At 43.7% G+C, this 27,388-nt stretch overlaps 1 protein-coding gene across 1 annotated transcript in view; it reads left to right on the top strand.

Moving 5' to 3' along the window:
• The window catches only part of CSMD2 (CUB and Sushi multiple domains 2), a 594,848-nt gene that overhangs the window by 396,871 nt on the left and 170,589 nt on the right, over positions 1-27,388 (top strand). The window contains exons 20-22 of the mRNA XM_027615123.2: positions 12,369-12,584; positions 14,012-14,200; positions 18,883-19,052. Of these exons, the coding sequence (XP_027470924.1) occupies positions 12,369-12,584; positions 14,012-14,200; positions 18,883-19,052 (575 nt within the window). The remainder of the gene's footprint in view (positions 1-12,368; positions 12,585-14,011; positions 14,201-18,882; positions 19,053-27,388) is intronic.

The raw sequence follows: 27,388 nt of genomic DNA, 5'->3' as shown, positions 1-27,388 counted from the left end.
GGTTTGGAGACTCCACGCAGGGTCGGGTGCCAGACATAGAAACGCTCCGTCACAGGCCGGGTGAGCACGGAGTGTGGCTGGAGACCGGGGAGACGGGAATGACTGCCTGATTTTCTCTGGGGGCGCACTGAGGAGCGGGGCCCCGAGTTCTCGGCTCCTCCAGGGCAGAGATTGGAAAGCCGCCATTTTCACTCTTGTCCTCCAAAGCTGTACCGAGAGCTTGCAGGGAACAAAAGCTCCTGAGAGCAAACCCGAGCAGCTTGCTTAGCCCGGACGGACAAGGGCGGGCAATTCCGCCTCCGGCAAAGACATTTGGGAACCACGGCAACAGGCCCCTCCCCCAGAAGATCAGCACGAACAGCCAGCAAGCCAAGACCAAGTTTACCGATCAAGGAGAACGGGAGAACTCCAGAACTAGGGGAATACTGCACATAGAATTCATGGCTTTTTTTACCATGATTCATTAGTTTTTCAAAGTTAATTTTTTTAACTTTTTTTAATTTTTCTTATTCCCTTTTTCAACCAACATCTTATCAATCCCTCTTTGAAAAACAAAATTTTTATTTTTCACTTTTAGAGTGATATTCTATCCCTTCATAGTAGATACCCTTATTTTTGGCATATATGTATAAGTTGTTCTCTCTTTAAAATTTTGAGATACACTTTCTTCTAACAGATCAAAATATACCCTAAATCACTAGTGTATGGCTTTGTTCTAGTCTCCTGCCTGATCACATTCTCTCCCTTTTTTTCTTTTTTTTTAAATCTTCTTCTTTCTTTTTTCAAACTTCTTATCTTATCAATTACTTTTCTAAAATCTTTTATAATTTTCATCTTTGCAGTCATCTTCCATCCCTTCATTGTATCTACCCTTATTTTGTACATATATAAGTCTTTCCTTAAAATTTTAGGAGGCACTTTCTTCTAACAGACAAAAATACACCCAAAATCTAGTGTGTGGCAGTGATCTATACACTAGCCTGATCATATTTGATCATATTCTGGTTTTTTTTGTTTTGTTTTGTTTTGTTTATCTTTTTCTTTTTTTTCTCTCTCTTTCTTTTTTCCTTCTTTCCCTTTCTTTTCCCCTGGTTTCAGGTCTTTTCTGATTTGTTTAGAGTATATTTGCTGGGGATGTTGTTAACCTGTTAGCATTTTGTTCTCTCATTCATCTATTCTCCTCTGGACAAAATGACAAGACGAAAAAAATCACCTCAGCAAAAAGAACAAGAGGTAGTACCATCTGCCCGGGACCTACTCAATACCAATATGAGTACGATGTCGGACCTAGAGTTCAGAATTATGATTTTAAAGATACTAGCTGGGCTTAAAAAAAGCATGGAGGTTCTCCAGGAAAGGTCTCTAAGACACCCTTCCTGGAGAAATAAAAGAAATAAAATCTAACCAAATCGAAATCAAAAAGGCTATTAATGAGGTGCAATCAAAAATGGGGGCACTAACTGCTAGGATAAATGAGGCAGAAGAGAGAATCAGCAATATAGAAGACCAAATGATGGAAAATGAAGCTGAGAAAAAGAGAGAGAAACAACTACTGGATCACGAGGGCAGAATTCGAGAGATGAGCGATACGATAAGACGAAACAACATTAGAATAATTGGGATCCCAGAAGAAGACGAAAGAGAGAGAGGGGCAGAAGGTATATTGGAGCAAATTATAGCAGAGAACTTCCCGAATGTGGGGAAGGAAAGAGGCATCAAAATCCAGGAGGCACAGAGAAGCCCTCTCAAAATCAATGAAAATAGGTCAACACCCTGACATCTAATAGTTAAACTTACGAGTCTCAGAGACAAAGAGAAAATCTTGAAAGCAGCTCGGGAGGAGAGATCTGTAACCTATAATGGTAGAAACATTAGATTGGCAACAGATCTGTGGATAGCTACAGAGACCTGGCAGGCCAGAAAGAAAGGACTGGCATGATATCTTCAGAGCACTAAATGAGAAAAATATGCAGCCAAGAATACTATATCCAGCTAGGCTGTCATTGAAAATTGAAGGAGAGATAAAAGCTTCAGGGCAAACAAAAGCTAAAGGAATTTGCAAACACGAAACCAGCCCTACAAGAAATATTGAAAGGGGTCCTCTAAGCAAAGAGAGAGCCTAAGAGCAACATAGACCAGAAAGGAATACAGATAATAGACAGTAACAGTACCTTACAGGCAATACAATGGCACTAAATTCCTATCTTTCAATAGTTACCCTGAATTTAAATGGGCTCAATGCCCCAATCAAAAGACACAGGCTATCACAACAAGACCCATCGATATGCTGTCTGCAAGAGACTCATTTTAGACCCAAAGACACCCCCACATTGAAAGTGAGGGGGTGGAAAACTATTTACCATGCTAATGGACACCAAAAGAAAGCTGGGGTGGCAATCCTTATATCAGACAAATTAGATGTTAAAACAAAGACTGTAATAAGAGATGAGGAAGGACACTATATCCTACTTAAAGGGTCTATCCAACAAGAAGATCTAACAATTGTAAATATCTATGCCCCGAACATGGGAGCAGCCAATTATATAAGGCAATTAATAACAAAAGCAGAGAAACACATTGACAACAATACAATAATAGTGGGGGACTTTAACACCCCCCTGACTGAAATGGACAGATCATCTAAGCAAAAGATCAACAAGGAAATAAAGACTTTAAACGACACACTGGACCAAATGGACTTCACAGACATATTCAGAACATTCCATCCCAAAGCAACGGAATACACATTCTTCTCTAGTGCCCATGGAACATTCTCCAGAATAGATCACATCCTAGGTCACAAATCAGGTCTCCACCGGTACCAAAAGATTGGGATTATTCAGACCACAATGCTTTGAAACTAGAACTCAATCACAAGAGGAAAGTCGGAAAGAACTCAAATACATGGAGGCTAAAGAGCATCCTACTAAAGAATGAATGGGTCAACCAGGAAATTAAAAGAGAATTAAAAAAAATTCATGGAAACCAATGAAAATGAAAACACAACTGTTCAAAATCTTTGGGATACAGCAAAGGCAGTCCTGAGAGGAAAGTATATAGCAATACAAGCCTTTCTCAAGAAACAAGAAAGGTCTCAAATACACAACCTAACCCTACACCTAAAGGAGCTAGAGAAAGAACAGCAAATAAAGCCTAAACCCAGCAGGAGAAGAGAAATCATAAAGATCAGAGCAGAAATCAATGAACTAGAAACCAAAAGAACAGTAGAACAGATCAACGAAACTAGGAGCTGGTTCTTTGGAAGAATTAACAAGATTGATAAACCCCTGGCCAGACATATCAAAAAGAAAAGAGAAATGACCCAAATCAACAAAATCATGAATGAAAGAGGAGAGATCACAACCAACACCAAAGAAATACAAACAATTCTAAGAACATATTATGAGCAACTCTATGCCAGCAAATTAGATAACCTGGAAGAAATGGATGCATTCCTAGAGATGTATCAACTACCAAAACTAAACCAGGAAGAAATAGAAAACCTGAACAGACCTATACCCACTAAGGAAATTGAAGCAGTCATCAAAAATCTCCCAACAAACAAAAGCCCAGGGCCAGATGGCTTCCCAGGGGAATTCTACCAAACATTTCAAGAAGAATTAATACCTATTCTTCTGAAACTGTTCCAAAAAATAGAAATGGGAGGAAAACTTCCAACCTTGTTTTATGAGGCCACCATTACCTTGATCCCCAAACCAGAAAAAGACCCCATCAAAAAGGAGAATCACAGACCAATATCCTGGATGAACATGGATGCAAAAATTCTCACCAAAATACTAGCCAATAGGATCCAACAGTACATTAAAAGGATTATTCACCACGACCAAGTGGGATTTATCCCTGGGCTGCAAGGTTGGTTCAACATCCACAGATCAATCAATGTGATACAATACATTAACAAAAGAAAGAACAAGAATCATATGATCCTCTCAATAGATGCAGAAAAAGCATTTGACAAAGTACAGCATCCTTTCTTGATCAAAACTCTTCAGAGTATAGGGATAGAGGGTACATACCTCAATATCATAAAAGCCATCTATGAAAAACCTACAGCGAATATCCTTCTCAATGGGGAAAGGCTGAGAGCTTTCCCCCTAAGGTCAGGAACGCGGCAGGGATGTCCACTCTCACCACTGCTATTCAACATAGTATTAGAAGTCCTAGCCACAGCAATCAGACAACAAAAAGAAATCAAAGGCATCCAAATCGGCAAAGAGGAAGTCAAACTCTCACTCTTTGCAGATGATATGATACTGTATGTGGAAAACCCAAAAGATTCCACCCCAAAACTGTTAGAACTCATACAGGAATTCAGTAAAGTGGCAGGATATAAAATCAATGCACAGAAATCAGTGGCATTCCTATACACCAACAACAAGACAGAAGAGAGGCAAATCAAGGAGTCGATCCCATTTACAATTGCACCCAAAACCATAAGATACCTAGGAATAAATCTAACCAAAGAGGCAAAGGATCTGTACTCAGAAAACTATAAAATACTCATGAAAGAAACTGAGGAAGACACAAAGAAATGGAAAAACGTTCCATGCTCATGGATTGGAAGAACAAACATTGTGAAGATGTCAATGCTACCTAGAGCAATCTACACATTCAATGCAATCGCCATCAAAATACCATTCACTTTTTTCAAAGAAATGGAAGAAATAATCCTAAAATTTGTATGGAACCAGAAGAGACCCCGAATAGCCAGAGGAATGTTGAAAAGGAAAAGCAAAGCTGGCGGCATCACAATTCCGGACTTCAAGGTCTATTACAAACCTGTCATCATCAAGACAGTAGGGTACTGGCACAAAAACAGACACATAGATCAATGGAACAGAATTGAGAGCCCAGAAATGGACCCTCAACTCTATGGTCAACTAATCTTTCACAAAGCAGGAAAGAATGTCCAATGGAAAAAAGTCTCTTCAACAAATGGTGTTGGGAAAATTGGACAGCCACATGCAGAAGAATGAAACTGGACCATTTCCTTACACCACACACAAAAATAGACTTCAAATGGTTGAAAGACCTAAATGTAAGACAGGAGTCCATCAAAATCCTAAAGGAGAACACAGGTAGCAACCTCTTCGACCTCAGCCGCAGCAACTTCTTCCTAGAAACATCACCAAAGGCAAGGGAAGCAAGGGCAAAAATGAAGTATTGGGATTTCATCAAGATCAAAAGCTTTTGCACAGCAAAAGAAACAGTCCACAAAACCAAAAGACAACTGACAGAATGGGAGAAAACATTTGCAAATGACATATCAGATAAAGGACTAGTATCCAAAATCTCTCAAGAACTTATCAAACTCAACACCCAAAGAACAAATAATCCAATCAAGAAATGGGCAGAAGACATGAACAGACATTTTTCCAAAGAAGACATCGAAATGGCCAACAGACACATGAAAAAGTGCTCAACATCGCTCGGCATCAGGGAAATCCAAATCAAAACCTCAATGAGATACCACCTCACACCAGTCAGAATGGCTAGAATTAACAGGTCAGGAAATGAGAGATGTTGGCGGGGATGTGGAGAAAGGGGAACCCTCCTACACTGTTAGTGGGAATGCAAGCTGGTGCAACCCTCTGGAAAACAGTATGGAGGTTCCTCAAACAGTTGAAAATAGAGCTACCATACGATCCAGCAATTGCACTACTGGGTATTTACCCCAAAGATACAAATGTAAGGACCCAAAGGGGTACATGCACCCCGATGTTTATAGCAGCAATGTCCACAATAGCCAAACTGTGGAAAGAGCCAAGATGTCCATCAACAGATGAATGGATAAAGAAGAGGTGGTATATATACACAATGGAATATTATGCAGCCTTCAAAAGGAATGAGATCTTGCCATTTGCAACGACGTGGATGGAACCGGAAGGTGTTATGCTGAGTGAAATAAGTCAATCAGAGAAAGACATGTATCATAGGACCTCACTGATATGAGGAATTCTTAATCTCAGGAAACAAACAGTGTTGCTGGAGTGGTGGGGGGTGGGAGGGATGGGGTGGCTGGGTGATAGACCTTGGGGAGGGTATGTGCTATGGTGAGCGCTGTGAATTGTGCAAGACTGTTGAATCACAGATCTGTACTTCTGAAACAAATAATGCAATATATGTTAAGAAAAAAACAAAAAGAAGGATATAGCAGGAGGGGAAGAATGAAGGGGAGTAAATCGGAGGGGGAGATGAACCATGAGAGATGATGGGCTCTGAAAAATAAACAGGGTTCTAGAGGGGAGGGGGGTGGGGGGATGGGTTAGCCTGGTAATGGGTATTAAAGAGGGCACGTTCTGCGTGGAGCAGTGGGTGTTATGCACAAACAATGAATCATGGAACACTACATCAAAAACTAATGATGTAATGTATGGTGATTAACATAACAATAAAGACTTTAAAGAGAAAAGAAATTTCAGATAGTAAGTGGACAAAATTATTTTCAACATATATAATCAACTAAAGATTACCAACCTGATGCATGAAGAGCTCTTAAAAATCTTAAAGAAAAATATGTCTGGTCTCTGGTCCTGTAAAATGAGACAAGCTATAAATGCTTCATAACAGAAGAAAAAGAAATGAAAGGACATTGACCCCACTCATAATTAAAGAAATGCAAATTTAACCAGTAATGAAATATCATTTCTTTTTTCAAGTCAGCAGAGAAAATCATAACAGTGTGGGAGACAGTGTGCAGACACAAATACTCTTCTTCAACGCTGACATTTTATGAAATGGTTGAAACTCTCTGGATGATGGTTCCGTGATGTGAATCCAAAGCCTTCAAAATATATGTGCCTTTGGACCCAGCAATTCCACTCCTTGGAATTGATATGAAAAAAAATAAGTACAACTGTACATCAAGATTCAGCTGCAAGGATGCTTCCTAAAACACTTTATTAATTGGAAGATTAGCTACTCAAATGTCCATTGATAAGGAAATGTTAAATGCAATACTGTGCAGCTGCTAAAATGCAATACTGTGCAGCTAATAAAAGGCATAATGGAAGAGAATATTTAAAGATCTACAGGAGTAGGGGTGCCTGGGTGCCTCAGTCGGTTAAGCGACCAACCTCTTGATTTCAGCTCAGGTCATGATCTCAGGGTCATGGGATTGAGCCCCGTGTCGGGCTCCATGCTGAGCATGGAGTCTTCTTAAATTTCTTCTCCTCCCTTTCCCACTGCCCCTCTCCCTGTCTCTTTCTCTCTCTCTAAAATAATAAAATATTTTTAAAAAATAAAAATTTAAAGACCTACAGGAGTAGTTGCAATATGTTGTTAAGTCAAAAGAGATGTTTGCCAAAAGAACATAGTTTATAAAAAATAAACAAGGATATGTGCATAGAAAACTGAAAAGATACACCGCAAGATGTTAGTTGCTACTACTCTCTTATCTTACCCTATTTTATCTTCTCACTGTTTTCTAATTTTGAGCAATAAACTGTGTTACATGTAAATGATACTATTTGTGTAAAAAAAGAAAATTTGTAAGAAAAGTCACTTAAAGTCTCCTCACATGTGCTTAAGTGCTTTCACTTTTGCCTCTAATAGGCCTCACCTCACTGGGATTAGGATGGTGTGCAGCTTCTTGGGGACAAAGGACCCTCCAGACAGCCAGGGTGAGGCCCCGTTGTCCCCTTCTCCCCATAGAGGAGAGGAGGGATCAGGGCAGCATCCTTGTTCATCTTGCAGAGCTGTTTCCAGCAAGTCTGGGCCAGAGTTGGCCATTGCAGGAGCCAGAAGCTCCTCTGTGGCATCAAGAGGGCAAGAAAGGCAGCCCCTCATGATCCTTAGAGGAACAACCCCAATAGTCGTGATTTTCTATCTGGCATCTGTAATCATAGGGGGGGTATGTTTCTCTATGCCTTTCTATATGTGTCTTTGCCTAGAAGTCAATGCAATTCAGATATTTAGCAAATGCTTATTTTATACTTGCACTTACCCTGGATGCTAGGAAAACCCAGTGGCACAAGCTACTCCAGCGTTGCCTGCCTTCAGGAAGTTTACAGTCCAGTGGTAGAGATAGACCATCTCATGTACCATGGCCAAGAGCAGATAGAGGTGGCAAACATCCAGAGGCCAGCTTGAAGGCTTGGTTAGGTAGGTGTCCTGAAGTTGAAACTTAGGCCAGTCTTCAGCGATGAGCAAAAATTAGCCAGGACAAGAGGTGTTCCAGGCAGAGAATTGACACGGGGTCACTGATGTGTGACCAGGTCACTTCTTCCTTAGAACCACTTAAAGTCTTCACCAGACCCTTATAAGGCATAGAGCTCGAAATTGTAAAATAGCTGGTATGAGCCTGTAGCCCTTGCTCACCTTTCTCAGCCTCCTTCCGAGCCCTGTAACTACTAAGTCCTAGCTACGTTGAAGCTTTCTCCGTTTCTAGAACTTCCCAGGCTTTCATTGTCCTCTAGAGCTTTGTGCATTGGGATGCTATTCTCTCTGAACACTTTCTCCCCCTGCACCCTCTCCACCCTCCCTCTTGTGTGGCCAGCCCTTCATCTTCTGAACTCACTTGCTCTAATGAACCTTCGCGACCCCTTCTCCCCAGCCCTGGGTATGAGTTGGGTTCCCCTCCATGGGCTCCCACATGATCCTGTGCCTTCCTGCTCCCCCCACACAGACTCTAAGCTCTTTGAGAGACATGCCTGCCTTGTTTCCTGCAGCTTTCCCAGGTGCCGGCTCTATGTCTGGCACGTAAGGAACTCAAGAAATATTTATATGAATTGAGTTAAACTGAACCCAGACCCTTCTCCGGAGGGCAATGCCTGTAAGAGTTTCTCAGGTTAACAGATCCATTAGGCTACTGACTCTGATTGATCCCTAGCAGGCAGAGGAACAGCTGGGGAAACTCAGAACTCTGTGAAATTCAGAATTGTTCAAATTCCCAGCCAAAGGGAACGGACAATTCAGGAGTCCAAAGAACGTGCCCTTGCTGAGACCCCAGAACTGACATTTTTTCAACCCATAAGGCTGCCTGGAAGTTAGACAAGCTGAGCAAAAAGAATACCTACTGTGTGCCGGACACCATGCTGTGGGCTGTGCATCTGCTATCCTAATTGTTCCTTGCTCCAAGAATTAAATGTTACCTATGAGGAAAGGCTATCATCCCCATGATATAGTGGAGGAAACTAGAACTCAGGACACACTGAGCAACTTCAGCTCAGACCCTTCAGCTCGTAGATGGGCTGTTGACCCAGGTCTGTGCTCCCGCCACCAAAACCCATGCCTTTTCCACAGCTCTGCATGTCTGCTTGGCGTGGTATCCACATCCTTCATAGGACTCGGCATGTCACTCCAGTGAGGTATTGGTTTGTGTGTGCATCTGTCACACCAAATCTGGATTCAAACTCCCAACACGGGGCCTCTCTATCTCTGTGACAATGTCTTCATTTTCTCACAACGGCCAAAAGAGCCCCAAGCAATCAGCACAGCTGGGAAACCCCAGGACTTCATCTCAGTTGTTTACTCATCCTTAGAATGCCAGCCAAATGTTTACTCGTACGGAGGAGCTGTGTTTGCACGCTAAAGAATAGAGTGCGTGCACGCTAAAGAATAGAGTGCGTGCACGCTAAAGAATAGAGTGCGTGCACGCTAAAGAATAGAGTGCGTGCACGCTAAAGAATAGAGTGCGTGCACGCTAAAGAATAGAGTGCGTGCACGCTAAAGAATAGAGTGCGTGCACGCTAAAGAATAGAGTGCGTGCACGCTAAAGAATAGAGTGCGTGCACGCTAAAGAATAGAGTGCGTGCACGCTAAAGAATAGAGTGCGTGCACGCTAAAGAATAGAGTGCGTGCACGCTAAAGAATAGAGTGCGTGCACGCTAAAGAATAGAGTGCGTGCACGCTAAAGAATAGAGTGCGTGCACGCTAAAGAATAGAGTGCGTGCACGCTAAAGAATAGAGTGCGTGCACGCTAAAGAATAGAGTGCGTGCACGCTAAAGAATAGAGTGCGTGCACGCTAAAGAATAGAGTGCGTGCACGCTAAAGAATAGAGTGCGTGCACGCTAAAGAATAGAGTGCGTGCACGCTAAAGAATAGAGTGCGTGCACGCTAAAGAATAGAGTGCGTGCACGCTAAAGAATAGAGTGCGTGCACGCTAAAGAATAGAGTGCGTGCACGCTAAAGAATAGAGTGCGTGCACGCTAAAGAATAGAGTGCGTGCACGCTAAAGAATAGAGTGCGTGCACGCTAAAGAATAGAGTGCGTGCACGCTAAAGAATAGAGTGCGTGCACGCTAAAGAATAGAGTGCGTGCACGCTAAAGAATAGAGTGCGTGCACGCTAAAGAATAGAGTGCGTGCACGCTAAAGAATAGAGTGCGTGCACGCTAAAGAATAGAGTGCGTGCACGCTAAAGAATAGAGTGCGTGCACGCTAAAGAATAGAGTGCGTGCACGCTAAAGAATAGAGTGCGTGCACGCTAAAGAATAGAGTGCGTGCACGCTAAAGAATAGAGTGCGTGCACGCTAAAGAATAGAGTGCGTGCACGCTAAAGAATAGAGTGCGAGGCTTAGTGCTTCATCAACTCCCAATTCCCCGTCCTGTGTTTGATCCACTCTCCACTCAACCCGCGCTCTAGCCAGGAGGGAAAGGACGTATATTCCACCGAGACTTTTCCCAAGCTCTGTATACTAAGAACGCTTGCTCGTGTGCACTGGCGTTTATGTGTTGGGAGGGCAGGATACATGTGGGCACACACACCTGTGCATCCCCAAAATGCTCACACCCCTCCTGTCAAAGACTGTGACCCTGTGAAGTCTTCCCAACCCCCCGGGCATAGTTGGCACTCTTCTTCTACGCCCCCATTCTGGACTCTTCACCATGGATGTGTCTGTCTCCTCCACTAAACTGGGAGATCTTTCTTACTGCTTAGCCCAGGCCTGGCACTTAGGTGCTTAGGATCTGTTCCCTTGAGGAAATAGATCAATAGCTGCATCTCAGTTGCCCAGGCACATTTACAAGCTGCATGCCTGGTTCTACCACCTCTATGGGGTTTTGTTTCCCCTATCCCCACCGATAGAATCCCAAATACTCTGGGATCACCAGCTCCTGTCAACAGAGAAGCAAGACGATGAAACCATCTAAAATATTTTAGCATTGAAAGCTTGGATCCAACCATCATTTATCAAAAAAACTTGTCAGTAATTATCTAGAGAAGTATTCCTCAAACTTTCATGTGCCTACAGATCTCTTGGGGATCTTGTTAGCATGCAGATTCTGATTTGGAAGGTCTGTGACAGAGGCTGAGATTCTGCATTTCTAACAAGCTCACAGGCGAGGCGCAAGCTGCTGGTCCATGGACTTTGAATAGCAAGTGGATCCAGCCCCCCTAGTCTAGCCAAGCACCTGCCCTTAGCACGTCCATGGCAAATATTCCCGTGGGCACGCTGATGTCTGGGTGGGCTTGCATTTACACATATGCCCACCTAAACACGACTGCCATGTGGACAAGTCCAGGAGCCGCTTTGGGTGTTGAGATCCTGCCCCCCCATCTTTCTCACTGCCTGACCTGTCTCGCCGCCTGACCACTCCTACTGCCTGTTCCCTCTCCATAGCGTGAGAAGCAGTGTGGTGGAGCAGTTGATTACACAGCCCTGCAGTCAGACTGCCCCCAGATCCCGGCTCTGCCACCTGCTAGCTGGGTGACCCTGGACAAGTGACTTTATCTCTTTATGCCTCAGTTTCCTCAGGTGTAAAATGGAGATGAGGGGTAGTCATACCCAGGTCATAGAGTTATTGGTGGGATTAACTGGGTTTTCAGATCTTCTCTTCCAGTTGAGAGGGGCCAACTACAGGGCAACGAAAACACATGGCTTAGTGACACACAGATAGTTAGTGCTGAAATGTTAGTGAATATTATTGCTTTTGTTTAGGGCTTGCCATTCTGCCCCCGGCACACTCGGAACTACATTTGATAGAGCATTTATCACTCTGTACTCTAGCTGTTTGTTGACTATCTCCTATATCCCCTTGCTCCTCCCTGGCCCTGGATCCTAGCCCGGAGGAAGCACTCGGCAAATATAAACATTTGTTGAGAAATGAATGAGTGAACCCGCGAATGAATGAAAGGCTATGCAGCATTCTCACGGGCCTAGCCATAAATCTTTCAAATTTGACAACCATAAAGCAGTGTCCTTCTCCCTGACCTGTGGGCAAATGGCATGTTCCGGATCATTCAGGCCCGTTCATTCCGGTTCACCTGTATGTATTCATCAGTGCATGCTCGCACCCCTCCCCACTGATAGACATCCACAAGTCAGAAATATTTGTGCTGACCCCGTCTCGCATGGGGGCTGCTGCAGCCATCTGTTTGTCACCCGGACCCTTCCGGTCTCTTGGCAGGTGTGTTCTTTACATTCCACACCTTCCACCTGGAGAGCGGCCATGATTACCTCCTCATCACCGAGAACGGCAGCTTCTCACAGCCCCTGAGACAGCTGACCGGCTCGCGGTTGCCGGCCCCCATCAGCGCCGGACTCTATGGCAACTTCACTGCCCAGGTCCGCTTCATTTCCGATTTCTCCATGTCCTACGAAGGATTCAACATCACTTTCGCAGGTAAAGCATGTCGAGGTCCCTTGGCGGGGAAGAGATGGCAGAACATTCTGCCTTTCCCTCTGCTGCCAGCCTCTGGTCTTCCCAGCAGATGGATATTGATCCACTTTCCAGTCCCTGGGAGAATGACCTCACCACCGCAGCAAAAGGTAGTTGGGTTAGACACAAGGAGGACCTCCCCGTAATGGGCTGGGAAGCAGGTTTTGGGGAAATCTTCCCTGAAGGTGTTTAAGATCCACTCTGAAAATCACCTACCCAGCTGGTTGGATTAGGACGTTCCCTCCTACCCTAGTAATTCCAGATTCTTCCGCGGTTTCACTTCCACTTTTTCATGACCCCGGCAATTAAAAAAAAAAAAAAAGAGTAAGGGTATTTGAAATTCACATATTGGAGTATTTGAGTCTTATGTGGGGACTTCTTCAGCAACACTAATTTAGTAATAATAGATATTTATCTCTGTGTTGAGGAATCCTGAAAAGAATGCTCTTTAATTTGGCATTCGGGAAGAAAATGGCCCCTTCACTGCTCTGGTCCCAAGTACCCCCACCACTCTTGTCCCATTGCTTCACAGAGCCCCCCTTCTCATCACTCTGATTCCCCCCGGATTGGGCAAGAGATATCTGGCCTCTAGGAACTGGGACATGGCCCCACTCAACCCAACGTTGTCCCTCCAACAGAAGCCACCTGCCATGGGCCTGGGCAGGTCTGGCCTGTGGGACATATCCAGCCACTGTGCCTCATTCCATCTGAGGGACCCTCCTTCTCTTTACCACATAGAGCCCTGGGGCACTGTGTCCCAGAAGGGAGATACCCTTGGGCACAATGGAAATTGTCACTTCTGTACTGTCACTAGAGGTATCGGGCAGATCCCTGGCTGATAAATGCCATCCCATCATGCTTGCCATCTGCCTCAAGCGCCAGCATTGCAGAGACATAGTTTGAGTGAAGCATTTGGATTCTTTCTCCTGATGTAAGTTGCCCTTGGCTGGGTTATACGTTCTGACCCTCTAGAACCAAGCTGATTGAATTTATCTGGGTCAATGCCTAGGGAGAGAGAGGCAGGAGACTCTTCGAGCCCAGAGGCTTAGGGTTAATATGGGGATGAAGGGACAAAGGAGGGAAAGGTCAAGTCATGAGGAGCCTCATAAATACTCTCAGGAAGCGTGCTTCCAGAAACACCCCGTCCTCTCTCTGCTTGCAGCGGTGAGGTGTCCTCACTTCCAAAAACATGGTGCTGCTCACCTCACTCTATGTCTCTGTGCCTCTGTTCCTCTTAGGATCATTCTTCTTTTCTCTTTGCCTTTTGTGGGTCAGTGTGTATGTATTCTGACCTCTCTCTGTCTTTATCTCTGGCCCTCTTCTCCCTGGTGTTTTTGTGTGTATGTTTCCACATTCTGCCTCTGACCCCAGCTCTCCTGCTCCTTTTCCAGAATATGATTTGGAGCCCTGCGAGGAGCCTGAGGTCCCAGCCTACAGCATCCGGAAGGGCTTACAGTTTGGCGTAGGCGACACCTTGACCTTCTCCTGCTTCCCCGGGTACCGTCTGGAGGGCACAGCCCGCATCACGTGCCTGGGGGGCAGACGGCGCCTGTGGAGTTCGCCTCTGCCAAGGTGTGTTGGTAGGTGGTCACGTGCTTTCATTTTGCTTCACTAATGGGGTGGGCCGAAGTTTAGTCGACTGCTATGAGGTAGTGAAACACGTGGGCCCAGAGGCTAAGAGGCCTGGGTTTCGGGGACTGCCTTAGCACACACTTGCTGCTGCGGGGCCTTAGGTGGGAGGCCTAACCTCCTTGCCAGACTCTGAAGAAGGCTCTCCGGAGCTCTGGGCCCCGTGGGTGGGAGGAGGTAGGGTGATATCCCAGGGAGTGGGGACAATTGCTGGCTGGCCCTCATTTATAAGGTTGATGGCTCTGCTCACTCAGGACTCTCAGCATAGGGCCGGGCAGAACACAGGCTGGGTTAGTGCTCACTGTTAGCATGGAACTCGGGCTTACAGTGAAAACTTGCATGAGACCCCAATATGCCAGAGAGCTAGACGCAGTACCACACTGACTGAAACAGGGGTTGTGAGGTCAGCCCAGCCAGAGACATCTCTGTGGAGCCTGGGGCTCAGCGGAGGAGAGTTGTAAACAGGCTGGCGAGATGGACCCAGCTGGGGCTGCACAGTCACACAGGGTCAAGGTCAGGTCTCTGCTCAGCCACTTACCAGCTGTTAGATCTTGGGCAGGCCACCAAATGCCCTCGGCCCCAGCTTCCTCACTTATAAAACAGAGATAGCAATAGGCAACTCACAGGCTTCATTCCAGATTAGATGACATGATTTACATAAACCAGTGGGGTGCCATATAATTATCACCATTTTGCTAGTAACCTTTTTACTGTTACTTATCTAAACCAATAACATTTTACAGTCTCAGAGGGCACACACTAAGACAAATAGATGCAGAATTCCATTCTGACCAGTTAAATCATCCCAAAGTTTTTCCTTTCTCCCATAACCATTCCCCAGAGCCTCCACCCACCCTGACCCAGACACACATTCAGACCTACACGTTCACCCATGTAGGTTCAGTGTCTGGCCACCAGCAGCTCTTTCCTTCTCCGGGAAAACATCCTCAGCTAAGTAGTTCTGGGGGAAATTTTTCTTGAATGGGATTATCCGGGACCACAAATGCACACATTCCTTAAGCTCTTGCCTCATTGATCTCATTACATAAACTCATTCTTTACTTATTATTCCAATTACTGTGTGTTCATGACACCTCACAACATTTTCATTATTACATTTGTCTTCTGTTTCGTGTGTTATTAATAATGCACAGAAATTATAATCACTTCTAATTACTACCATCCCTGCAACAGAGCCTCGGGCTTGGAGGTTTCATAGGAATGCCCACCCTGGGGATGCTCCCAGTTGCCACATGCACTGTGGGTGTAAATTGGATGACTTAGCTCACACAGTGTTACCAGGAAATATTCCCAGCTGCGAAGGAGATGAACAGCCCTGGGCTCTAATTCATGGTGTGATGGGGTGACACAGCCCCTGGACTAGATGTGGAAGAGACAGCCCTGACTCCAAGGGCCCCGGTCTGCGGCAGGAGACATGGCCCTGTCCTTGGGAGCCCTGGTGTGATGGAGAAGAGTGAACCCTCTGCCTCCAGAGCCCCAGACTGATGGATCAGACACAGCCCCTGCCCTTAACGAGACCTCCTCTGATGGGGACGACAGAAGTCACAGATGCCTCAGTCAGTGGCAGGACTTTCCTGTGCATGTGACTGTTTCTCCAGAATATTTATTTGTTTCCACTGATGCTTGTGTTTAGCTTTTCAGTGCATCTGCTCACCATCCCTGTTACTTTGGAAACTCTCCCAGAAGCAAGTAAAATGTCCCTTCCTGTACCTTCCCTGGTGCCCAAGACAAAGGCCCTGGCAGGGAGTCAGACCCTGGTGATCGGCCAAGGACTGGCCCCATCTGAAGCTACTAGTTCTGTGTCTCCCCTCACCAAGGTGTCAGGCTGTGCGGGAGAGGAGACGGGCATGCTGGGGCAGCAGCGGCCTCAGAGCCATCGTGCAGGAAGCCAAGGCCAGGGAAGGTGTCCAATAACATGCCAAAGCCCATGCTTAATTTGGCTTAAGCCAAATTTAGGAACGAGGCAGAGGGCAAGAGGCATCAGACTAGTGAGTGTGCTGTGAACACCAGGCAGCTAATGCACACTTCCTAAGAAGCTTCTCAGGCTTTCTGCCAGACCCAGAGCACAGGCACTTAGGGCTCCAGATGGAATCAAGGAAGCCGCATAGATTCACTTGGGTTAGATGGGGAAAGAGAGGAGGAATAACACTTGTTGAGAGCCTACTATATGCTCCCCACTCCCCACATGCTCACTTGTTTTATCATAAAATCCCATGCATTTATTCTCTATAGTCTTACGTGGATGCTATTATTGCCCAGATGAAGGCAGATGAAGAGAATGAGGTTCAGAGTGTTGATATAACTAGGCTGTCTGACTCCAACGTCCGTGCTCATCCCACCGCTCCCCATGCCTCTCCCTAGGTGAAGGGGAATAGTGTGTGACTCCAGAAATAACGGAGAGCTGCTTCAGGGTGCTGCCCATGTGATAAGACTGAGTAATACAGGGGCACAGCCCTTAGCATCCCTCCCCAAATCCCCGCCCTTGTCTCCGGGCCCCCAGAAAATGTCCAGAGGGTGCCTGTCCACAACTATCACCTTAGTCATATACCCCAGCTCAGCATATTCATTATGCACATTTGGACACTTTGCAGACAGGCTCTAAGACAAATGATCAGGCCTCTGTAGGAAAATACCGTGGGTGGCTTAAACACCAGATATTTATTTCTCATGGTTCTGGAGCCCAAACAGTCCAAGATCAAGATGCCCGCAGATTCAGTATCTAGTGAAGTTCCTCTCCTAGCCTGCAGACGGCAGCCTTCTTCCTGTCCTGACAAGGCAGAGAGAGGGCTCTGGTCGTTTCCTCAGCTTGTGTGGTCACTAACCCCAATCACTTGCCAAGGGCCCTCCTGAGGATACCATCACACTGAAGATTAGGGCTTCAACGTATGGATTTGGCCTGAGGCCACGAACATTCAATGCATTGGAATGGCTTATGTAAACTCCTAGGAAGGTGAAGCTGTCCTGAACTGGCCAGAGCCCAGGGAGTAGGGCCCATTGAAATAGTAAGGACTTGTGGGACACTGACACTGTCTTCAAAGGTCTAAGGAGCAGCCTTGGGGACGAGAAAACACACAAGGGTATAACTAAGACCATAAGAGGTTCAACTCTGAATGTCCCTATATCGCAAGCTCCAACTACACTGCCTTGGCCTAGTACACTTCAGGTTTAGGACAATTAGGGTTAACTGTGTGGCCCATTGGTTGACCTCAGGGACAACCTTCCACCAATGACTGTGCCTAGAATAGGGACACCGAGGGATGGTTTGGAGAAAGCAGACTTGCTACCATCAACCTCAGAGATTCAAGATGTGCTCCCAATTCCCCATATGTCCAGACAAGTAATGTGCCTGCCATCTGGACTTGTATTTTCATCCTTCTGGAACCTAATTATTTTTAGGACTGTACATCTTCTGAGGTCTGTGTCCTCCATATTCATTCATTCACTCATTTTGCAAATATTTATTTTACAGACAATCTGGGCTAAGCCTTGGAAGTTTAGATTCATTAAGCATGACCCTAGCCCTCAAGTAACTCCCATTTTGTGGGGGCTACAGGCAAGTAACAAGCAGTCAGGGTGCAATGTGACAGATGCTCTGATACAGGGAAGCACAGGGAGGGGCTTTACAACTATTAAAGACCCTAGAGAGACAGCTGTGGGGCTCTGCAGCCATGCCCTGCCACTGAGCTCCCTCCCCTTTCACCTGCTCATGCCCGACCCCCCCAGGCACTGGGTGGGGGCTGGTGAGAGAGAACTAGGACCCAGCCCTAAAGGACTGACAGTGGAAGAGACAGAAATATTAACAAATGGGTGAAATACAATGGGATGACTGCTATAAATAAAAGTACGGGAATAATGGGGAAAGAAGGCCTAATTCTGGAGGAGGAGAAAAAGATGTCGAGAGGCGGCTCTGAATTCATTAGCTGTTGAATGAAACAGGGTTTCAGTGGGTCTGTGCTAAAACTTTCTCCAAAGCCTCGGTGGCCTTAAACTCCAAGACCAGGAGGGTTGAATTCTCAGCCCCCTCCTCTCGGTAAATGGAGAGACTTGATCTGAACTGCTAAGTACCAGATTCTTTATTTTTAAAATAGTGATGATAATTATGCCTCCCTTATGGAATTGGTTGTTGTGACTAATGACTGAAGTTTGGAAGATGCTAGCAATAACTATTCAATGTTGACCCCTCTGGATTTCTAGCCTCTGATACTGAAAGGATTCGTCTCTCCTCACTTCACCACCTCCATCCGCCCCTGACATCCTCCTCAGCCATTCTGTTGCTATGATACTCGATGAACAGGTGTGGGGAAGGGCTGCCTCAGGCCACCAAGAAAGTACAGGATGCCTGGTGGGTTCATTTCTATCCCTGCAGAAGAGAGACAGACACACAGAACAAGAGAGATAAAGAAATGGGGCAAAACTACAGGTGGGCAGATATGTTAGAAAACTTTGATAAGCAGCCCCACAGACAGGCAGACGAATGGACAGATAACCAGGCATTTGGGCAGGCAGAAAGGCAAACAATGTGTCATCCTTGTAAGGTCCTCCAGTGCTGTGAGTTGTTTTCTAGATTTGGCTGATGGGGGTTAATCGGTGATTATTGTGGTTCTCTTTCCAGCTGAGTGTGGGAATTCAGTCACGGGCACTCAGGGCACATTGCTGTCCCCCAACTTTCCTGTGAACTACAATAACAACCATGAATGCATCTACTCTATCCAGACCCAGCCGGGGAAAGGCATTCAGCTTAAAGCCAGGACGTTTGAACTGTCAGAAGGAGATGTCCTCAAGGTAAAACCAATAGATCTCATAGAGGATGTAAGTGACAGTAGGCAACAGTGCGCTCAGCACCTACTCATTTACTTCTGTGGGAATGACCCAAATGTTCATCTTCCCTCCTGAGTTCCAGGGTATTGTCCTCACTCATCTGGGAGAAGGTAGGAACCCGAAAGAGAAGGGTCTGTGAGGGTCTAAGAATGTGGCTTTCGAGTGTGCTTCAGAGCTGACTATTCTCAAATACATGTGTGGTAGAGAACAGGCTGACTGTGTGATAAATCATCATAAATTCAGCTGGAGGGGCCAGTGGATCAGGTTTTTCACCATGAACTGTGACCATCAAGCTGGATAGTGAAGAGCTTATAGAATATGCATGTGCATTTGTGTAGACACGTGTTTATGGATGTAGATCCTTTTATTACATCTCCACATGTGTGTGAATCTAAGTCTAGGTACTGGCTTGGTTTAAGGGACCTGTGTGTGTGCATACGTGTCTCAGTGTATCTTATGTGTGTGCACACCTGGGGATGTTTTGCACGTAAGTTTCGGTAGGTTAGTAGCTCATTGTGCCATGGTGATGGCCCATGTGTGGCAGTGGGGTTAAAGAAAGTGGATTCAAATTACATGTCAGGCAAAGAGGTGTTGGGACTTGATTATAGAAAGGGGATTGTTACGACACTGAGCACACATGATTTGCATGTCCTTGTACGTAGGTGATTCATGTGTATCTCCAGTAATATATGGTGTGTATGTGTATGATCAAAGAATGGACTCTGGAGAATTTATCCAAGAGCTGCCTTATTGAAATGAATCATAAGGAAAATCTCACACAGAGTGTGTCCATTTTCATCCTATGCCAAGAAATTTTTTAGCTTATCCTAATACAGTTTTATTCCCTGCAGCCCAAGAAGTCTTGACATCAGAAACAATCAGAGGTCACTACTCTGGAAAACCCAAAGAGAAAGAATTAAATAATCCCCATCCCTTAGGATTCTCTCTAGATATGATGAGTGTACGGTGCATTTTATGCTCACTCTCTGGGGCATGTGTTCTCTGGGGTGTGTGCGCATGCATTTGGAAGGTGTTTCTCACTCTCACCTGGTTATCCTTAAGCCCATAAGATGACTGGTTGGGACCGGATATACCTGAAATAGAAGAGAATATGCGAAGTGGCTGAGTGGGGATTAGGGCCTAATTACTGGCTTCTTAAGCTCTACTTTGCAACCTCTGAGCTCCCCAGACAGAAAAACAGTGCATCTCCTTTTAAGCGAGCAATAGACAAGATTTTATAATTTCCAAGGGCCATGTCTTCAGGCAGCCCCTGGACCTCACCTCTCTCCATCTATGTGTTCATCATCCACACCAGAGCCTCAGAGGATACAACCGGGCCCAGCAAGGCCAGAGTGACTTCCTCTCTCCAGTGCTGCAGATGAAATTGATGCAATGCAGAGCCCTTCTTGCATGAAGGCTGTCGTCAACCCTGCAGAAAAAGGAGTTTTGGAGACGTAACTTTTAAGTTTCAGGTTTTGAAGGGAGTCTATAGCAGCAATTCTGTGTCTGGCCTGATAGGACCAGAGGGTTCCTTGGCTGCCAGAGGTCACACGGAGTAATGGCTGGTGCCTGAGCTTCTTCCCCACGGTGGTCTAGATTCAGAGAAGCACCTAACATGTAGTCAACAGGTGCGCACACCCAACTGTCCTGTCCCGGTGCTGTCTCGGGATTAGGTAAGCAGCTCAAAAGATACAAGAGAGACTTTCTGAGGCATTCAGGGTAAGAAGGGAGAGACATGGGCTGTAAGACCCAGGTCAGAGGTCAGGGAGGACTTGTGTAGGAGATAGAACTCCAGGTAGTCCTGCAGGGTTGTGGAGAGATGGGAATGAATTCCTGTATCTTAGGGGGATGTTCCCAGACTTCCCTGCCCAGCTGGCCCTACCACCCAGCCTTGGGGCTCAGCCTTCTTGTCGAAGAAGACCCTCTTCGTCCTGTGTCCAGGCTTCTGTAGTGTCCTCCTCAGAAGGCTGTGTCTCTGACCTGGCTGAAAGGCCACTCACGGGACCCCGGGACCCCCAGAACTTCTATAGAACAGGGTCTGGGGAAGGGAGGGCAAGGCACCCAGGGAGATGGGGTGGTTTCCTGGAACCCCTTCCTGTTCTAAGTCTTCTCCTCAGGGTGGAGAACCTGGGACATGAACAGGTACAGAACTGTTTCAGAACTAAGAGAAACCCATGGTTATGGTTTCCCAAATAGGATTCAGAACAGCCTTGCAGCCATGTCAGCTGCCGGGCACTGCTGGGTCAGCGTGTCACTCTGGTCTACCTTGACAGGAATGTGTGCAGGAGCTGCCCAGAGCAGTAGTCAGGTCCAAGAATATCTCGCCCTCGCCCTCACCCCTCTGGAATTCACCCACCTGCCAGAACACCAGTGGATTCCTAATCCTGAGGACTTTCTTGTCCTCCAAAGAAACCCCCATGCACACCTGAGCTCCTGACCAAGGACACCTGTCACCTCCTCCACACTTTATTTATTGCCCAAGATACAATACTCTATGCAAATTTTATAGTCTTGTTTTTCTGACCCATGAAATGACTCTTTGCTTGTGTTTGTGACTCCTGATCTGTTTCTTACCTTTAATAACTAAAAATTCCTTAAACTGTATCCCTGCTCACACTTCAGCTTCTCTCCCAGAACTGATTCCTTTTATTTTGGCCCCCACCAAAATTTTGACCTGACATCAGCAAGACAGGAAGGGCCTTTAAATTGCAATAGAATGGAAAGACGACTTCCAGCTCAAGATGCCAAATGAAGCACATGGAGATATATATATATATATATAACTTCGTCCTCTGCCGGTCCCCACTGAAATGACTAAAAGGATGTAAAAGCAGAGGACTGTGGCCTCAGCACTGGAAATTAGGCAAGGGTACCATTCACATATCACTTAAAGGAATTTTTGCCAAATGGAATATCCAGAAAAGAGTTCAGATTGAGAAAGGGCCCAATCAAACTATGATTCACGTAAGCGAAGTGAAATCCTGACTGTGGATGAAGTGTTAGAAACCGGAAGGAAAAACGCATCTCCGGCCACCTAGCTCAGAGCAGCAGAGCCTGGAGCAAGGACATGCCATGGCCCCATTGGCAGGGACCAGATGTCCACACCACTGGTTCCTCTGGAAGCGTACTAGGTCTGAGAGAACACACAGAGCCACCATTCCCTCTCAGCGGGACATTCTGGGCTTCATGTGGCTTTTGTTGGCAAGCCAGGTGAAGTAGGGCAACACTGTGGTTGGTGCCTAACAAGAGTGGTCAGGCGCGTTAGAAAAGAGGCACCACACTCACACACACACTTCAGCACCAGGAGACTGGAAAGCTCCTGCGATGGCCTATTCTTGTGTAATTCCTCCACTCCCCTCCAAAGACCACTGGGCATTTCCATTCCCCTCTTTTATGCTCCCTCTGTAATGGTGTGCTAACAAGAAAATTAACTGAATGTGTGTAAATAGTCCGTAGATCAGAAGAAGGGGACCTGTCTGAAGAGTCAGAGCTAATTGCCCCTCTGTAAGCAACAAAGAAGAAAAACTTTAAAAACAGCTCCTGCTTTGTATTCTTAACAGGATTTGGGAGAATCTTATATTTATGACACAAAAATAGGCATTAATGAAAACAGAGCAATCTGAGATGAGTAAAGATTAAATAAAGATGAGAAACATGATCACCCAATTAAAAAATGTGATGGAGGCAATGAACAGAAGAGGGTAAAGCACGGAAAAATGAAACCGGTTTATTATGAGATGACTTTGAGAACTTCTCTCACACCTCATAAGGAAATTAAAAAGAGGATTCTTTTATGTTAATAAAATGTACAATCAATCTACAGTCAAACTTTATGTGCCAAATAACATAGCATGAATAAATTAAATAAAAACTGCAGGAAATGTGAAAAAATGTTTAATAAAGTTGCAGTCATGGTGGAAGATTTCAATATACCTCTGTTAGTCTCTGATGCATCACCTAGGTTAAAAATAAATAAGGAGTTGGGTAGCATGAATTATATAACAATAAATCCAAAGGAAGTAGGAGAAAGAGCCTTTTTTAAAGGTAAAGTCAAAAATGACCGAAAAAAAATAGAACCAAAAAGCAATAGCAATTGTCAATAAAACCAACTCGTTCCTTGAAAAATAGCTAATAAAGATCACAAATTTTGCAGGACTGATCAAGGAATAAAGAAGCCACCATTATATAATTTTAGGAATGGAGAAAGGTACATACTTAGAGATGAGGTAGAGATTATGAAACTAACAGAAAATATTTAGGAACAACTATAAGCTAAGAAATCTGAAATGGACATTTTGACAGATTAAAAAGTACTAATATCAAGAAAAGATAAAAATCTGAATAAACCAATACTTAAAAATTTTGACTCCCCCCATCCTGTCTCAAGGGCCCCAGGCATAGACTATTTTACAAGTAAGCTAACAAAAATTCAAGGAATAATTAATACTGCGATAATCAAACTGACTCGGGAAAGAGAAAAATTGGAATCTATCTCCTCATTCATTTTATTTAAATGAGGCAAGTAGAAATATTGATAGCAGACTGAATAAGAGCCATAGAAGAACAAACTATTAGACCAGTCACGTATGATCATAGATCTGAACACCCTACATACAATGTCATATTGAATCTAGCTGTGTATGAAAGCAAAAATGACCAAGCGGGATTGATTCCAGGAATGTGAGGATGTGTCAATATTAGAAAAGCACACAGTGTTACACAATAAGCAAACCCTATGAAACTGACATTTTTGTAGGTCAAAACTGGTCACATATTGGCAACTTCATGTGGTTCAACCTAATATCCTATAAACAGATTAGAAGCCAAAAATACGTAATCTTCCCAGTACACCCCAGAACATCACACGATGAGATTCAGTACTCATTCATGATTTTAAAATATCTCAAAACTATGAAGAGAACTTTATTAATCTGATAAAAATTTCCTACCAACACCTATAGCAAACATTCTTTTTTTTTTAAGATTTTATGTATTTATTCATGAGAGACAGAGAGAGAGAGAGAGGGAGAGAGAGAGAGAGGAGCAGAGGGAGAAGCAGGCTCCCAAGGAGCAGGGAGCCCGATGCGGGACTCAATCCCAGAACCCTGGGATCATGACCTGAGCCGAAGGCAGACGCTTAACCGTCTGAGCCACCCAGGGGCCCAGCAAACATTATTCTTAATAACAGAACTTCCTAAGGTTCCCAGTACAGTCGGGAGCAAGACCAGAGTTGTGCTATCACCGTAGTATTATTCAACATTTTGCTGCAGATCCAAGCCATCACAATCAGATCAAAGAAAGAACAAAGAAACTATAAAAATTAGAGAGGAATATATAAAGTTGTCTCTTCTATTTAGAAAATACAGAAGAGTTGACGGATTAACCAACAGAAGCAATAAGACAATTCAGCAAAGTGGCTGATGTGTCTACAACCAACTAAAACATAATCAGAAAAAAAAAGATCTCATTCATAATAGAAGAAAACCTATAAAACACCTAGGAATAAGTCTAAAAAATGTGCATAATCTTTACTGAGAAAACTATGAAATTTTATTTTGAAGGACATAAAACCGAAATGCAGGGAGGTTTCATATTCATGGATAAACAAAGGATATGAACAAGAAATACACATAAGAGGAAAGTAGAATTATGGATAAACACATGAAAAGATGCTCAACCTCAGTGATAACCAAAGACATACAAATTAAAACAAGATACCATTTCACATCCATCAAACTGGGAAAAATTAGAATGCCTGAAAATACCAAGTGTTGGCGAAGATACAAAACAATGAAAGCTGTCATACAGTGTCAGTGAGAGATTAAATTTGTATTACTCTTTGGAGAGCAATCTGGCAATATCTAACGAAGTTGAGGATTCCCCTTCCCAGCAACGAGCTTCTCCATTGGAGGCATATGCCCTAGAGTAACTCAAGCGCGTGTGCAAGCAGACATGTAGCAGTGTCCGACCATGGAATGTTTGCATTGTTTGTAACTGTGTGGACAAAGCTGTTAGTGTAGTTACTCTTAAATCTCACTGAACTGTCATATCAGATGTAATGGTACATGTGCATCAAAATATCATGTTGTACACCTTAATTATATACAATTTTTATTTGTCAATTATACTGCAACAAACAAGAAAATAAAAACATCTAATAGAGCAAGAAGAAAGAAAGAAGGTTCGGTGTAACAGATGTGTATGGATTGTCTCGGATTTCTCAGAGACCGATCCATCCCCAGTATATAATAAGGAACTGGACCATCAAAGCATTCTTATAGACAAGCAGTATTCTGTTAGAAAATAAATGTAGACAACGGCCCAATTCCCAATTGCAATAAAAAATTTTTAAATACCCAAAAATAAATACAGAATTTTACTGAGAGACATACAAAACAACTTGATTAAATAGAGCCAGATGCCAAAAAATGAGTAAGAAAATTCAATTATCATGTAGATGGACTTTTTCTCTTACTAACCCATACCTATGATGTTAATCAATCAGAATTACACAAGTTGTCTTGGGGTTTTTCTTGGCAGGGGGGAGCAGGAGGTATTTTTTATTTTTTAATTTAAGGAAGTTCATCTTGAGTTTATCTAGCAAAATAAACAAGGGAGAATAAATTTTTTAAGTTAAAAGAAGGACAAATGAGAGAGGACTTGCCCTATTAAATATTCAAGTATATTATAAAACTATGATAACTAAAATGGTGTGGGTCATGCACAGGAAAAGACAAATAGGTAGCAAATAGGAATAGAATAGAATAGAAAGTTGACAGACAAAACCAAATGTATATAATGTGATATATATGTGATAAAGGTGAATTTAAAATTGGTGGTGAATGGAATATTTATAGTGTTTGGTTAAATGGCTAATCAATCAAGGAGAAAAAAGTAGACTCATCTCCTATCATATGCCTAAGTAAATTCCAGGTGGACTTAAAGACAAAAGTACTAGAAGAAAATGTTGGTTTATTTAATTATCATACTTTTATTGAATGCCTCTTATCTGCCTGGGCACACATTCTGGACAATGATGTGTGAGTAAGTATAGTGTGGGTGGGTTTAATTTTGTGATGAAAATTCCTTAAATTATTTAAATGCCGTTGGGGAAAAATATTTAATGCTTAAAAAAATATGCACATTATATTAAGTGAAAGATCAGGTTACCATATAGTATCTATAGTTGGATCTTGTTTTTATATAAAAAAATAAAGAAATAAATATATATAAGGAAAAGCATGCATAGAATAAAGCCTGGAAAGATAGTCACCAAAATGTTGTGAGTGCTGAAAGTTGTTTTTATCTTCTGTGTGCTCTTCTGTTTTTTAAGTTTTCTGCAATGAATATTTTATCATAATGACACATTATGAACATTTTTGTCCTTAATGAATTAGAATGAATTATGCTTGGAAATAATCCTGTTCCCATTATACTTTTATTAATTAACAACAATCTCTTAACATCATCATATATCCAACAAATGTTCAAGTTTCCAATTATCTTATAAACGTTCTAATATTTTTTTAAATATACAGTTTTTTGAATCAGGGTCCAGATAAGGCCCATACATTGAACTGGTTGTCTCGTACGGTTTTTAATCAATAGATTTCTGCCTCCATCTTCTTTTTTTCCTCCATCCCTTGTAATTTATTTGTTGAGGAAGTCAGGTAACTTGCCCAGTGGAATTTTCACATTCTGGGTTTTGCCAAACATACTCCCAGAGTATCATTTCATATATCCCTCCGTCCTCTGTATTTGCTATAAGTTAAAATTGGATCCAGTGACTTGATACGATTCAGGCTTGATTTTTCTCTTTCTTTCTTTCTTTCTTTCTTTCTTTCTTTCTCTCTCTCTCTCTCTCTCTCTCTCTCTCTCTCTCTCTCTCTCTTTCTTTCTTTCTTTCTTTCTTTTTTTTTTTTTTTAAACAAAATGACTCCATAGTAGTGGTGTTCATGTTATCTGGTTGTTTCTCTATGTTTCTCCTATTGTGATGTCAGCAAGTGTTGACGATTAACACCTTGATCAGTTAATTTCAATATGCGTTCATGGGTACAAATATTTTTATTTAGCAACTTGGATGCCCCAGTGGGCTAAACTCTGAACTGGTGTCATCTCTCTGTCTGTTGGAACTCCAGAATTCTCTCAATCTATCAGTGATGTGGTACATGGAATGTGGAAACAGACTTGAGGCTCCCAGGGGCCTGAGCAAGTCTCTGTAATATACAGCACTGTTAGCTTGAAGGATGGCTTCTTTTAGAAAGCTTTGCTTCATAAATAGTAGAATGGAAATACTGTTC

The sequence above is a fragment of the Zalophus californianus genome, chromosome 4, assembly GCF_009762305.2.
Source record: "Zalophus californianus isolate mZalCal1 chromosome 4, mZalCal1.pri.v2, whole genome shotgun sequence".
NCBI lineage: Eukaryota > Metazoa > Chordata > Mammalia > Carnivora > Otariidae > Zalophus > Zalophus californianus.
Note: the sequence above shows the minus strand (reverse complement) of the source record. Positions and strands in the feature narration are given on the sequence as shown.